This window comes from Montipora capricornis, chromosome 6 (genome assembly GCF_036669925.1).
Source record: "Montipora capricornis isolate CH-2021 chromosome 6, ASM3666992v2, whole genome shotgun sequence".
Classification (NCBI taxonomy): Eukaryota; Metazoa; Cnidaria; class Anthozoa; order Scleractinia; family Acroporidae; genus Montipora; species Montipora capricornis.
In genome coordinates, this window is record NC_090888.1 from 69,087,642 (window position 1) to 69,100,273 (window position 12,632).

Here is a 12,632-nt window from a genome sequence, read left to right on the forward strand (position 1 = left end):
AAGTTAATCTGCCCCAAAAGTAGACCTAAACACAAAGAGCTTATCAACGAGTTCATTAAGGAGGAAATGACAACAGGATAAGGCATTCAAGTCATTTTGGACAACTGTCACTGATTTAGTCGTAAATGGTCCACCTGGCCAAAGCTTTTATCGATTGATACATTTTGCCAAACTTAAGGTAATGTTTACCGTCAAGCCTAATTAGGCAAATTGACAAGGAAGTCGTCTCATTCGCAAAGAACCCATCAAATTGTTAATTTCAGAGAAAATGGAGAGAGGCTAGGATAGGCCTGGGAATCATCTTGGTGCGATCAGTTGTCTATTACTAGCTTAAAATGCGAAATTTTAAATGAAGAATATCTTTTGAAGAATTTAGATGAGGCACTGAATTAAACTCAGTTACAAGTCCAAGTCAGCAAATTATTTGAATTACTTTCGAAGAAAAGACAAACAATTTGGTTTTTAAAGGAATATAGTTTCATCTCTAACATGGGCGAAGTGGTGGTATTTGAATGAAGGTTGTAAATGAACCAAAAATGAACTTTATTCAAGTGTCAAGTCTCCCTGGGGCACTAATTGGGGACACCGCTGTACATAGATTTTAATCAAACAGTTTTTGTGCGAACTGAATTTGCTTTCAAGGCAACCACTGATTAAAATGGAAATTTCGACGTTTCGTGAAGGGACCGCAACAGAATTTTACCTAAGATAAACAAAGGATGTAAAACTACAAGTTATTGACCATTTGGTTGATCAATTTAAACCTCAACTCAAAGGAAAAACACCGCTTGCCATCTTGTAACATTTCTGTGCCGGCTACAGTGTATCAAATGCTTGCTCGTTATGAATTCTTCCAAAAGTTAGATTTATTTTAAAAACAAATTAAATGTATCGGAGAAACGGTTGTTTACCGAGTCATTTATCCTAGCAACACAAGGCATCTAAAGTAGAAAGTCTTGAAAATATTCCTTGCATGAAGACTTCGGGAGGACATGCTAAAACAATACTGTGGTTAAGATTTTTGGTCTTTTAGTTGCGTGCTGAAAATTAGTCCTAACACGCTATATGATTGGATCGGCTGTTGTTTTGGAAGGTCCAGCTTGGATTAATTAATTTTTACAACATTAAACTCTTGACCAAAGCTATCAAAATGATCAAACACTTCCTCGAAATGTCTCATATTCCTCGGAATTTTTTTAATTTATCCATACACATTACATATAGCTACATATGCCACAATCTCGGTCCAGGAGTGCGTTTCTCAAAAGTCCCAAAAGTCCCAAAAGTGCCACAATTTCCTTTATATCTTCGCAACGCCGAGGTTCGAAGCTACCAAACTTCGCAATCCTCTTAGTTTTTCTTACATTAAAAACATGTTAAAGGATCAGCTTTTCAAAATAAGCAGATTGCAGTTTGACGACTGGCTTTTCGGGCCCGAAAAGTAATCGGCACTTTCGAGAAACAGGCCCCAGGGGCCCGTTTCTCGAAAGTCCCGAAAACCCAGTTTTCGGGCCCGAAAAGTCATTTATGAAACTGCCAACCGCTTGTTTTGGAAAGCCGATCTTTTAACATGTTTTTAAGCTACCGAAAAGAAAAAGGACTGTGAAGTGTGACGACTTAAATCCTCTCCGTTCTTGAAATACAAACGGAATTGTGACACCCGAAAAGGGACCGTAAAATTTCGGGACTTTCGAGAAACAGGCCCCAGGCTGGGGGCAGTGCTTACCACTCACATTTAAAGAAACTCTTAACTGTGGCAAGCAAAAACATATCGTTCGAATAATGTGTTTTGCCACTCAGTATGTATGGCAAGAACACTGAAAGCGCCCTTCCGCTCTTAAATTGATTTGATTGGTTAGAATTACAATGTTTAGAGTTTGCATTGTTGAACCAATATTACGTTACGTAAGCAGCATCTATCCACATAATACAAGATATGCCGCCTCAAAATTAAACTTCTATAAAACACGTTCCGGGACAAATATTGACAAACAAGTTACATCAGCTATGGAAATCACTCTATGACAGCACTGAGTTACCTGGTGAGCTAAGACACCTCACTAATTTAAATTTTCTTTAAAAGTCAACACTATTTACTATGGAGACAAATGCAGTCTTATCAATTACTTTCATTTCTGAACAAGTTTTTATCATAGTGAAATTCGCGACGAAGTAGTCCTTTTTTCGCTTTTATTCTCGTTTGCAAAAAAACTGGCTTTCTAGATTTCTTGTTAGTGGAATGGTATAATGTGGTCGAAATCGGGACTCCTCGTCGAGACTTCAGACTGTGCACGTGATAGCTGTCACGTCAGTTAGTCAGTACTGTGAAGACACTATCATAACGTTTTGACTGAAGTTTAACCAGAAGCCAATATTTCCACGCATATATGCATGGTTAGTACTTGAAGGAGGGTCATGAATTTGTAAACTGGGAGCTGGGATTGACCTGATTTTTCGGCGGAAAAATTGGATTATATCACTGGGAACTGCAGGGATTTTGTTACTGCAAGAGAGTATACTCTCTTGGTTACTGGGAATGGGTAGGCCTTGGCGGATTGTGCTCCTAAGAGTGGTATATTATGCTATTAGCAATGCTCGAAATTTTGCCAAATTATGCCAAAATTATGCCAGAATTCCCAAATTATGCTCACAAAATGACGTAGATTCTGTACATATGGGCGCGAAATAACGACACCAAATGTTGGAGTCGTATGGCAGTTGAGCTAGCTTACACAATCCCCACGTGAAGCCGGATGGGAAACCAGAGTACCAGACTCCTACAAAAGGTTAAGAAACGTTTTAGACTCTCGCAAAAAAAAGTCGAGTGATAACCTTGATGACGCTAAAGTGTCATTTCAGTGCGAGAGTGAAAGTGAAACCGCGTCCTCGGGGGGACGTGTTGTTGAGGGGTCGAGCTTGGTTTGCTTTCTATTTTCTCCTAAACGAGGTTGGTGACCTGTCTTTTTTTTGGCATAATTTGATTTTCTTACTCCTCCTCTTTGTGCTCTGAAATTTTTTTTAAACATTTGCGTCAGAAATAAAAGTTACAGGGAAAAAGTATTCGTAGCCATCACTCGTGGGCACAACTCGAGATCATGCACCCGAGGAACATTTGTAGTCTGTGCCTTTTCAAGACGTGTGCCTGTGCCATAAAACAAACATTAAATTATTCCTTTTGAACAACACAATACACCTGTTTTGTTATTTCAAGAATTACGTCAAAGCTGTACTTCCTGTTCCTGCAAAACGTAGACGAAGTCGCACTGATTAATGAGTAACTTGAGCAGGTACTAGGGAGCTGACGCAACAGGACGGCTGGAAGACTCAGGACGGCAGAATGACAAAAAAATGTCGCGCAAGACTGTACATTCCCAATCTTACGCGATATTTTTTCGTCATTCTGCAGTCCTGAGTCTGCCAGCCTTCCTGTTGCGTAAGCCCCCTATTATCTCCCAAACGAGCCAGGTGACCTATTTTTTTAATTGCGCATTTCGAGTCACCATAATGTAGGGAACAATCGAGAAAAGTTTAAAGAAAATCTTACGACAACTTCTATTAGTAAAGAATCACCTTAAATGATAAAATAAAACCTGCTTTACATGAGTGCCGTGTGTAAAATTTGTAGATTTAACTTGATGAAAAGAGACGCTCGCAGCCAGCCCGGAATGCTCTAAGGGAATCAGGCTGCCGCAACTCGATTGGTAGAATATTCCAAAGAACTGCTCCAGAATAGCTGAAGCTATATTTCATATAGTTTATGCGTGGCTGTGGGATAGCTAGTTTGCCCTCTGTGTCCCTTAAGGAGTAACTGGAGACGCTAGAACGGTCAACAAATTTAGAACTAAGGTCATGGGGAGTAAGACCATTAAGCGACTTAAAAACCATCACAGGCTTATGGATTGTTCGTTGAGAATCAGGTTTTATCCATCATCAAGTTTTTGGATAAAGGTATCAGCGTTGGCTTCATAGTTCGAGTAAGTGAGTGTACGTGCAGCGCGATTTTGAAGTTTTTGAAGTTTACTGGCTTGGGTTTTGCCGCAACATCCTCAGACAGAATTGCAGTATTCAAAGTGAAGCTGTATAAACGACATGAAGATTGATCTGAGAATCTCATGTGGAACGCAAGACCTCACTCTCTTCAACGCTCCAATACCAGACGCGATTATCTTACATAAATTCTCAATATGAACATTCCAGGACAAAGTCTGATCAATATGAACACCTAAAGATTTCGTAGAAGTAACTTGACTTATAGGTTCACCGTCAATCATAACTGATGGAGGGTTGTGAAACGTGCTTAGCCTTTGCCTTGATCTGATCAACATAAACTTAGTTTTATATGCGTTAAGAGTAAGCTTGTTAGCAGTTAGCCATTTTTCAACTCTAGCAAGATCCCCATTTAAAACAGTGTTAATATTTTGGATGTTATTACTAGCACTATGGCTTAAAATTGCTAATATAATAAAGGAAAGGAAAGGAAAGGAAAGGAAAGGAACTTTGTGTCTAATCTTCTAGCGCTGTAGAGCACTAATAGGGGACACTGTAAATTGAAATTAACGAGTTAACGCAAATCAAATCAAATGTTGGTTTTTGAGGAGAATGGAAAACCGGAGTACTCGGAGAAAAACCTCTCGGTGCCGAGTAGAGAACCAACAAACTCAACCCACATATGACGCCGAGTCTGGTAATCGAATCCGGGCCACACAAACATAGGTCGGGAGACAAGCATACGATACAGAACACACCCACAGTTAGCACTAAGTAAATACCACAAGCAGGAGAACCCTAACCCTAACACTGACTTCCGCCGATCTTGCGATCTATCTTCAACTGCGGGTGACTGCGTCCTTTCCTTTAAGACCGATAGTTCCGTGCCCGTCTTCGGTGATCTTATTTACTCATTATTTTGAAGCGAATCTTTAAAAAGTTAGTTAACTCGATGGAGTCAAATTGGTCATGAAAGTCAGAAATGACGTGAGGGTATGTGAAGGTTTATGAAGTTCCGTTTTCCCATGATTATCAAGAGAAAAACGATTTGCTTGGAAAGGTATAAGGCGATCAAAGTACAACTGGCAACTATTACCATTTCAGTCAACTTTGCCTTCAGTTTAGCTTTGCTCTCCGCGGACGCATTCGGAGATAGTCTTCAATGTGGATATACAGGCCAATCATGGAAACGCATGGGATGACCATTTTTAATACCACCTGTGCCGCGTACCAGTGGATACCTCTGAATCATTTCGTAAGCAGGTTTTATCCCCAGATGGATTAAAGGAGTAATCTATCACTCGTTTGAGCGTGAGAACAAACGACCGCGCCCAGGACAGTGTAATGTAGCCAAGGACCTTTTTACGGCTGAATGTGTGATTGTATTGGTGAGGTCTTACAACTGCAAACCAGCGCTCTTCTGTCAACACCAAAGTTATGTAAAGGCTGAGAAAACTATGGGTTGAAATACGAGCATTCGGTTGTATACTGGAAGCGACAGACCATTCCTCCCAGGATAGGATTCTGTGGATAAGGAAACGCATCTCCAAGAACATAAAATGGATTTATAATGATGTTGACTGCTCTCAGTCCATATAATATCGCCAGGAACATTATTAGCACGTTGTATGACTTCTTTAGTAACTGCCTCTCCATCACGAACATCACGATGGTCAAAGTATTTCCAAAAATCGCCATCACGCAAATGATGCCGTAGCTGATTTGCGTTAAGCGATCCATTTTGTGAGCTTGAAAACCGTTTTGTTCATAGACCAGTCATTCAGTTCTTTGTAATTTACAGAGAAACACTGGTTGCCCAATTTTGAATTCACTCCGGTGTTAAATGTTCATCTAGATGTTAAATAAGGACCTGAATGAACGCCAAGGGGGTTCCATTCTGCAGTTGCTGAAACAATCAGATGTCACTTTGTGGTTGTCCAAGACAATTTGCAAGTGATGAATTAAAAGGTTCGGCCATTGCGGAACTGTGTTTTTAAAGGTTCTGGATTGTTAAAGTTCGTTCAACTTCCATTAACTAGGTAAATAATCGGTGGAGTTAAACGAATTAGGAAAAATTGAGTTCCGGATAAGAAAGTGTGTCAAATCAGTCTCCGTTGATGTGTGCTCATATTCGGGTTTCGGATTTTAAGAGAAGCGAGTCAAATAAACCAAAATTCGAAATAGCCGAATCGAAATCCAGTTTAATTTAAATGAGCAAGAAAGTGTATCTTTGCATTTGGGATACATTTTTCAAATAGTAGAATGGTCTGCCGCAAAATTACTTTTCAGTAACATTAAATTTTATCTGGGACAGTAGACCTGCTACTTGAAATTAAAAAAAAATGTTCCTTTGTGAAAAAGAGCAGAGAGCTCGAGGTCATTAATCATATCATAATACACTCAAGAAAATCAATTGATTCTTCAGACTCTTGAAAGCCCACTTTCGGTATATTAAAATTCTGTCCCAAAACAAAAAGCATCATGTCAAAGCTCTGGGGAATTAACTCATACAAATCGTTACATTTATTCCCCAGAGCCTCGAGATGATGTCTTTCGTTTCGGACTGAATTTTAATATATCGAAATCGGTCTATTACGATGTTCAACCAGGCACGCGAGCAAGACAAATTTTGATTAAAACGACATGCAAAATCTACATTAATAACTCAAACAAGAGCATTCAAATCTGCATGAAAGTTTTTGGTGGCTTGATGAACTTTTTCGTAACTAAACACAATAATATATATGAAGCTTTCCTTAAGAATCACTGGAGATAATTAATATTCTAATTCGCTTCCCGCTCAAATGAATATAAAACATTTCTCATCAAATAAGCAACCACTTTTGGGGTTTGCCAACAAGCCGTTGTGTGCGACCATCTTTATTATGTCTTTACAAGCAAAATAATGAATCTTACAACAAGAAAACGGGGAACAAACTGAATATTTACAAACCAGACTGAACGATGCTAGTACAACAATGGTACAATAAACGCGTAAATTCTCACGCACAGTGCTTGTGATACTCATGTGAAAAAAATAACACCATTTAGTCATCGGGTATTTAATTTGGGATGCAGGGATGTTCGTAAGACGCGAATGAATATAAATGAGAGCTGCACTGTATATATACCAACCCTCCGCTAAGGAAGCAATTGTAATCATGAACATTTCATAGAACGGCTACATAACCCATGATAAATACATGTGCATAGCTTGAAAAGCTTGAGAAGTAGCGACCACACCCATGACAGTGTAATGTAGCCAAGGACCATTTTACGGCTGAATGCGTGATTGTGTTGGTGAGGTCTTACAACTGCAACCCATCGCTCCGCCGTCAACACCAAGGTTATCTAAACTGAGAAATATATGAGCTGGAATTCGAGTATTTTGTTGTATATGAAGCGACAGAAGATTTCCAGCGGGATTGGATTCTGTGGATAAGGAAACGCATTTCCAAGGACATAAAATGGTTCATAATAATGTTTACCGCTGTCAGCACATATCGCCAGAAACATCATTAACACGTTATATGACTTCTTTAGCAACTGCCTCTCTATCACGAACATCACGATGGTCAGTGTTTCCAAAAACTGCCATCACGCAAATGATGACGTGGCTGATTTGTGTTAAACGATCCATTTTGCCTCCCGATTTCTGTATTGAGTTGCTGCGCTTAAAAACCGTTTTGTTCACAGACCAGTCATTTTCTTTGTCACTGAAGCAATGAAAGCAAATCAAGTCATATTTTCTGGCTGATTCCTTTATAATTTATTGAAGCCACTTTTCCGTAATTGTGTCATCTATGACAAATTCCGGCGACTGTGTACTTGGGACAAGACTTGAAACAGTTCTCCCTTTGAAATTACATTCTTGTTGTTTCCTGTGAAGAGTTTGCCATTGCTGTAAACCCATTTCTTTCTAGTTATCATCTGCTGTTCCCATTTTGTTAATTATACTTGTTTCTTGAAAGGCCGAGTTGCTTCTCAGTTTTTTTCTTTCAAGAAATGTTTGGCCTTGTTGTACAATCATCTTCTAAATAACACTTTATTCGTGCTCAAGTCTTTTGACTTTAGGTGGCTTTTCTATTCTTCTATGTCTACATAGAAATCGATTTCATTTTATCACTGCTGGATTTACCACATTGTGATGTCATATTGTGCGTATGTGAATAAATAATAAAATTAAGTGGTTTGAAAAAAAGTAACTGGTTTAAGAAAATTCAAACCTAAAACAAAATTAAACCCCAAAATATATACCAACCCTCCGCTAATGACGCAATGTTAGTCACTGATGAACATTCCATGTAACACCCTAGACAAAGGGCTACATTACCCATGATAAACACATTGTACATATGTAGGAGAGACGGAATGATCTTCAAAAGACCGATTTGAGGAACACCGTCCTAATTTGGATAACTTTACTCAACATTTTATCCAAAACTAATACAGATGCAAGGCATTTGGCCTCTTCCCCTAACCACACAGCAAACTACAATCACTTAATTCCCACTGCAAAATTAAAATAGAATATTTTCAGAGATTCGATTCGTGAGGCCATGTACACTTTTCTGATTTTAACACCAGAAAAACGGGTGAAAATATCAGCACGCTTAACCTGTGCTTTACAATAGACTCATTATTCCGTCATCAACTTTGAGGAGATGCACCTACGCAACATCACTTCATCGAGGTAAACTCTGTACTTAAGAGGAAATATCTCTTCGTTTGTGTAGTCCTGAGAAGGACTATTCTTTATCACTGACCAAATTTGGTATAATTCATGTTCAGAGTTATGTCAGAAATCAAAGCCCTATTATAAATGAAAAAACATGTTTTGCCACTTGGTCGCCTTTACCTCTGTGACATTGCATATAGATGGATGAATTTCTGTCCGCTTACGCAGTACTTGTCTTAACTGGTTTCCCACACAAACGTAACATATTAAAAACATTCTAAACCGCGGGCGACCTCTATCTTTTCTTACTCTACGCTTATACCATCGTGTTTTGAGGAGGAAGTGTGGCCCAGTGGTACCGTTAGGACGCTTTCCTAGAAATCCGGAGATCCAGGGTTCAAGACCCGCTCTGACCACTCGTTGAATTTGATCCTGGTAGTCCCTGGTTCAACTTCCCAGCTGCGTTTGTGAATAGCCAACTGGTTTGCCTCTGGCTAGTTGGGATTCTTAGCTAGTAGTTGTTGTTGCTGTTCTATTCCGTCGTTTCGCTGTGTTTCATTGGCCTCGAAAAGCGCCTATAGGGAGCGGTCAACTTAGTATGTATTGTATTGTATCGTATTTTGAGAGGCCTAGACCTACGCCACAAGAGCTGGTAGCATGGACCCGAGGTAGAAGAAGAAGTCCTCTGGTTTCCAATCCTTTGTCGGTTGAAGACAAATCAGTGTTGCGTACGGTTTTGATTTCTATGCACAGTGTTCATAATTAGTATCCCAGGGCTAGAGGAGTTGAAACTTCAAGTTCATTATTATTATTATTATTATTATTATTATTATTATTATTATTATTATTATTATTATTATTATTATTATTATTATTATTATTATTATTATCATCATCATCCGCGAATTTCGTTTGAGGGAAAATGGAGAGGTTTTGCAGTCTAAATATGCTCTGATTTCTGCCGTACTCCCAGCTCCATTGTTTTGTTGCCACTTGGTATAAAGCGCTTTTGTGACTTTTCTTACACATCTGACATCAACTGCTTCCTTTCCTTTGGGACAAACAGTTTTGTGCCCGTCTTCGATGACCTTATTTACTCATTATTTTGAGGCGATTCTTCTGAATGAGAGTTAACTCGACGGAGTTTTAAGCCTTCTGCCGCCTCTAAATCTTTCACCCTCGCGCGGTTTGTTCTCGTTAGGCGACGGCAAATGGCGGACAAGATGCGCCAATAGCATTGTTGATAATTTTTATTGGTTAGTCCGTAAATAAATGGATTGACACAAGTGGTCATAAAAGTCAGAAATGACGTGAGGGTATGTAAAGGTTTATCAAGTTCCGTTTTTCCCATGAAGATTAAGAGAAAGACGATTTGGTTGGGAAGGTACAAGGCGATCAAAGTACAACTGGCAACTATTACCATTCGAGTCAACCTTGCCTTCAGTTTAGCTTTGCTCTCCGCAGACGCAGTCGGAGAATGGATGGCCTTTAAAGTCATGTGGATATACAGGCCAACCATGGCAACGCATGGGATGACCATCTTTAAGACCACCTGAGTAGCGTACCAGGCAGTATTAACAGTGGATACCACTGAATCTTTTCTGAAGCAGGTTTCATTCACAGATGGATTAAAGGAGTAATCTATCACTCGTTTAAGCGTGAGAAGAAACGACCACGCCCAGGACAGTGTAATATAGCCAAGGACCTTTTTACGGCTGAATGCGTGGTTGTATTGGTGAGGTCTTACAACTGCAAACCATCGCTCTGCCGTCAACACCAAAGTTATGTAAACTGAGAAAACTATGAGTTGATATACGAGCATTCGGTTGTATATGAAGCGACAGAAGATTTCTCCTAGGATAGGATTCTGTGGATAAGGAAATGCATCTCCAAGGACATAAAATGGATTTATGAGGATGTTGACGGCTGTCAGCAGATCAGATATCGCCAGAAACATTATTAACACGTTGTATGACTTCTTTAGCAACTGCCTCTCCACCACGAACATCACAATGGTCAAAGTGTTTCCAAAAATCGCCATCACGGAAATGATGCCGTAGCTGATTTGTGTTAAACGATCCATTTTGCCTCCCGATTTCTGTATAATGCTTGAGTTGCTGCGCTTGAAAACCGTTTTGTTCATAGACCAGTCATTTTCTTTGTAACATACAGCAAAATATTGGTATGGCACCTAGATGTTAAATGGGGACATCTCAGTGAACGTCATTGTGCTCAATTCTACAAATGCTGAAACGATAGATACAGTTCAGTGTCTGACTCACTTCGTGGTTGCCCAAGACATGCATGCAAAAGATGTATTGAAAGGCTCAGCCAACGGGGTGTCAAGGTTTTAAAATTGGACATGTCTAGATTGTTAAGGCTCCTTTAACTTTCATTAAGTAAACAAATCATCGAGTAGCGTTGAGGAGCATTGATGTGTGCTCAAGGCGTTTTCCTCAAATTTGAGATTGTACTATTTCGGGTTGCCGATGTTCAGAGAACCGAATGGAATAAACCAAAAATCAAAGCACGCGAATCGAAATCCAGTTTTAAAAAACAAACAGTTAAACTTCCTTAATATGGCTTCAGTTCCTAGCGCCATTTTTTTAATATATATCTATCTTAAACCACAAATCATACCTACCGTCAAATCCGTAAGAAATGGCGTTTTCGCTCCTCTTTATTACTGCCCTGCTCTCTAAAATGACTTAATATTTGGTCAAGGCCTCGCATTATATAAACTTGCCTCAGGTGAAAGGGATTTAGTGAATCTCAGAAAATGATGTATCCGACAGCAAATATATAGATATTCAGTTTTTAATCTAATGTGGGACAAAACCTTAAGCTTCACCGATAACACAATTATATGGCGTTATCACTTGAAATCCGATGTCATTTTAAGTAATTCAAACTGAACTTGACGGAAGCGCAATAAATCTTGAAAATAAATATATAGTTTAACAGGACTAGTTTACAGAAACTGGAGCGCTTGTTGATAAGATGGATGTATTAGGCGGAAATTGCTAGAGGATGAACTTACAACCCACCTTGATATTAATAAAGCCCAATAAATAAAACGGATACAAGCCCAATTCTCCTTGTATCTTTACAAGACACGATAAGTAGGAAAAAAAAACACTAATATGATAATGAAAGGAAGCAGCGGGGAAAGTACATATTCGAACACATTACTACCTAGCTTATTTATTGAGTTTTAATTATTTAGTTCAAATAAAAAAAGATACGATCAATTCTCCCTCCATTTGGTTTATGAAAGAACTCAGCACGATGCCATGACCTTACCACAAACTCGAGCACATTATTAACTAGCTTATTCATAAAGATCAGATTTAGGTTTTGAAGCGCGATTGCTCTCATTGCGCTAAGGAAAACAGGGAAATGTTATTTTTTTAAAGTTCTTCAAAACCTAAATGTTTCAAAAAAATTGTTTTAAGCTTTTTGTTTTCATTTTTTTATTATGTTATGCTCTTCGATTTTTCTGGCCTGCACTCAATGAACAAGCGCTAAAAGGGCTGGGAAAGAGGGAGACAGAGCGAAAGGTTCGAAATGGAAGGAAACTGGGGCAGGGAGGGGAAAGGCTCCCCTTTTTCTTTCTTGCTGAACTTGCAAACCAAAAGTGCTGGGACGGTGAAGCTAGCTGACCTTGAAACTGAGAGGGGCTGTGTTTGCCATGTGCGTTTCATCTGCTTCAATCAGTGTATTCGTCACATCACGTTAGACTACTGTTATCACATATGAGTCTATTATATGGTTTGCCGGCCGTACTAATTAATACTGTTGCGAGACTGGTATGTCGCTCGCCACGCCAATGTCAAGCCACGCCTCTGTTGTGCGAGCTTCCTTGACTACCGGTCAGGCAGCGGATTGACTTTTTATGTTTTACTTTTCGAGTTTTAAGCCATCCACGTAATTGCACTGGTCCACACCCAAAAGTTAATTTATTGCC

General features: G+C 39.3%; 1 protein-coding gene across 2 annotated transcripts; it reads right to left on the minus strand.

The window, feature by feature from the left end:
* Positions 1-8,596: 8,596 nt before the first annotated feature.
* LOC138050791 (somatostatin receptor type 4-like) lies at positions 8,597-11,422 on the minus strand. 2 transcript variants are annotated; one of them, XM_068897080.1, is made up of 2 exons: positions 11,310-11,422; positions 8,597-10,856 (listed from the first exon to the last, which is right to left on the minus strand). In XM_068897080.1, the coding sequence occupies exon 2, from the start codon at positions 10,806-10,808 to the stop codon at positions 9,759-9,761; it is 1,050 nt and encodes a 349-aa protein (XP_068753181.1). In that variant the 5' UTR covers positions 10,809-10,856; positions 11,310-11,422; the 3' UTR covers positions 8,597-9,758. The 2 variants fall into 2 exon arrangements, with proteins under 2 accessions (XP_068753181.1, XP_068753180.1); XM_068897079.1 differs by having other exon boundaries at positions 8,597-10,912; positions 11,310-11,338.
* Positions 11,423-12,632: the final 1,210 nt, after the last annotated feature.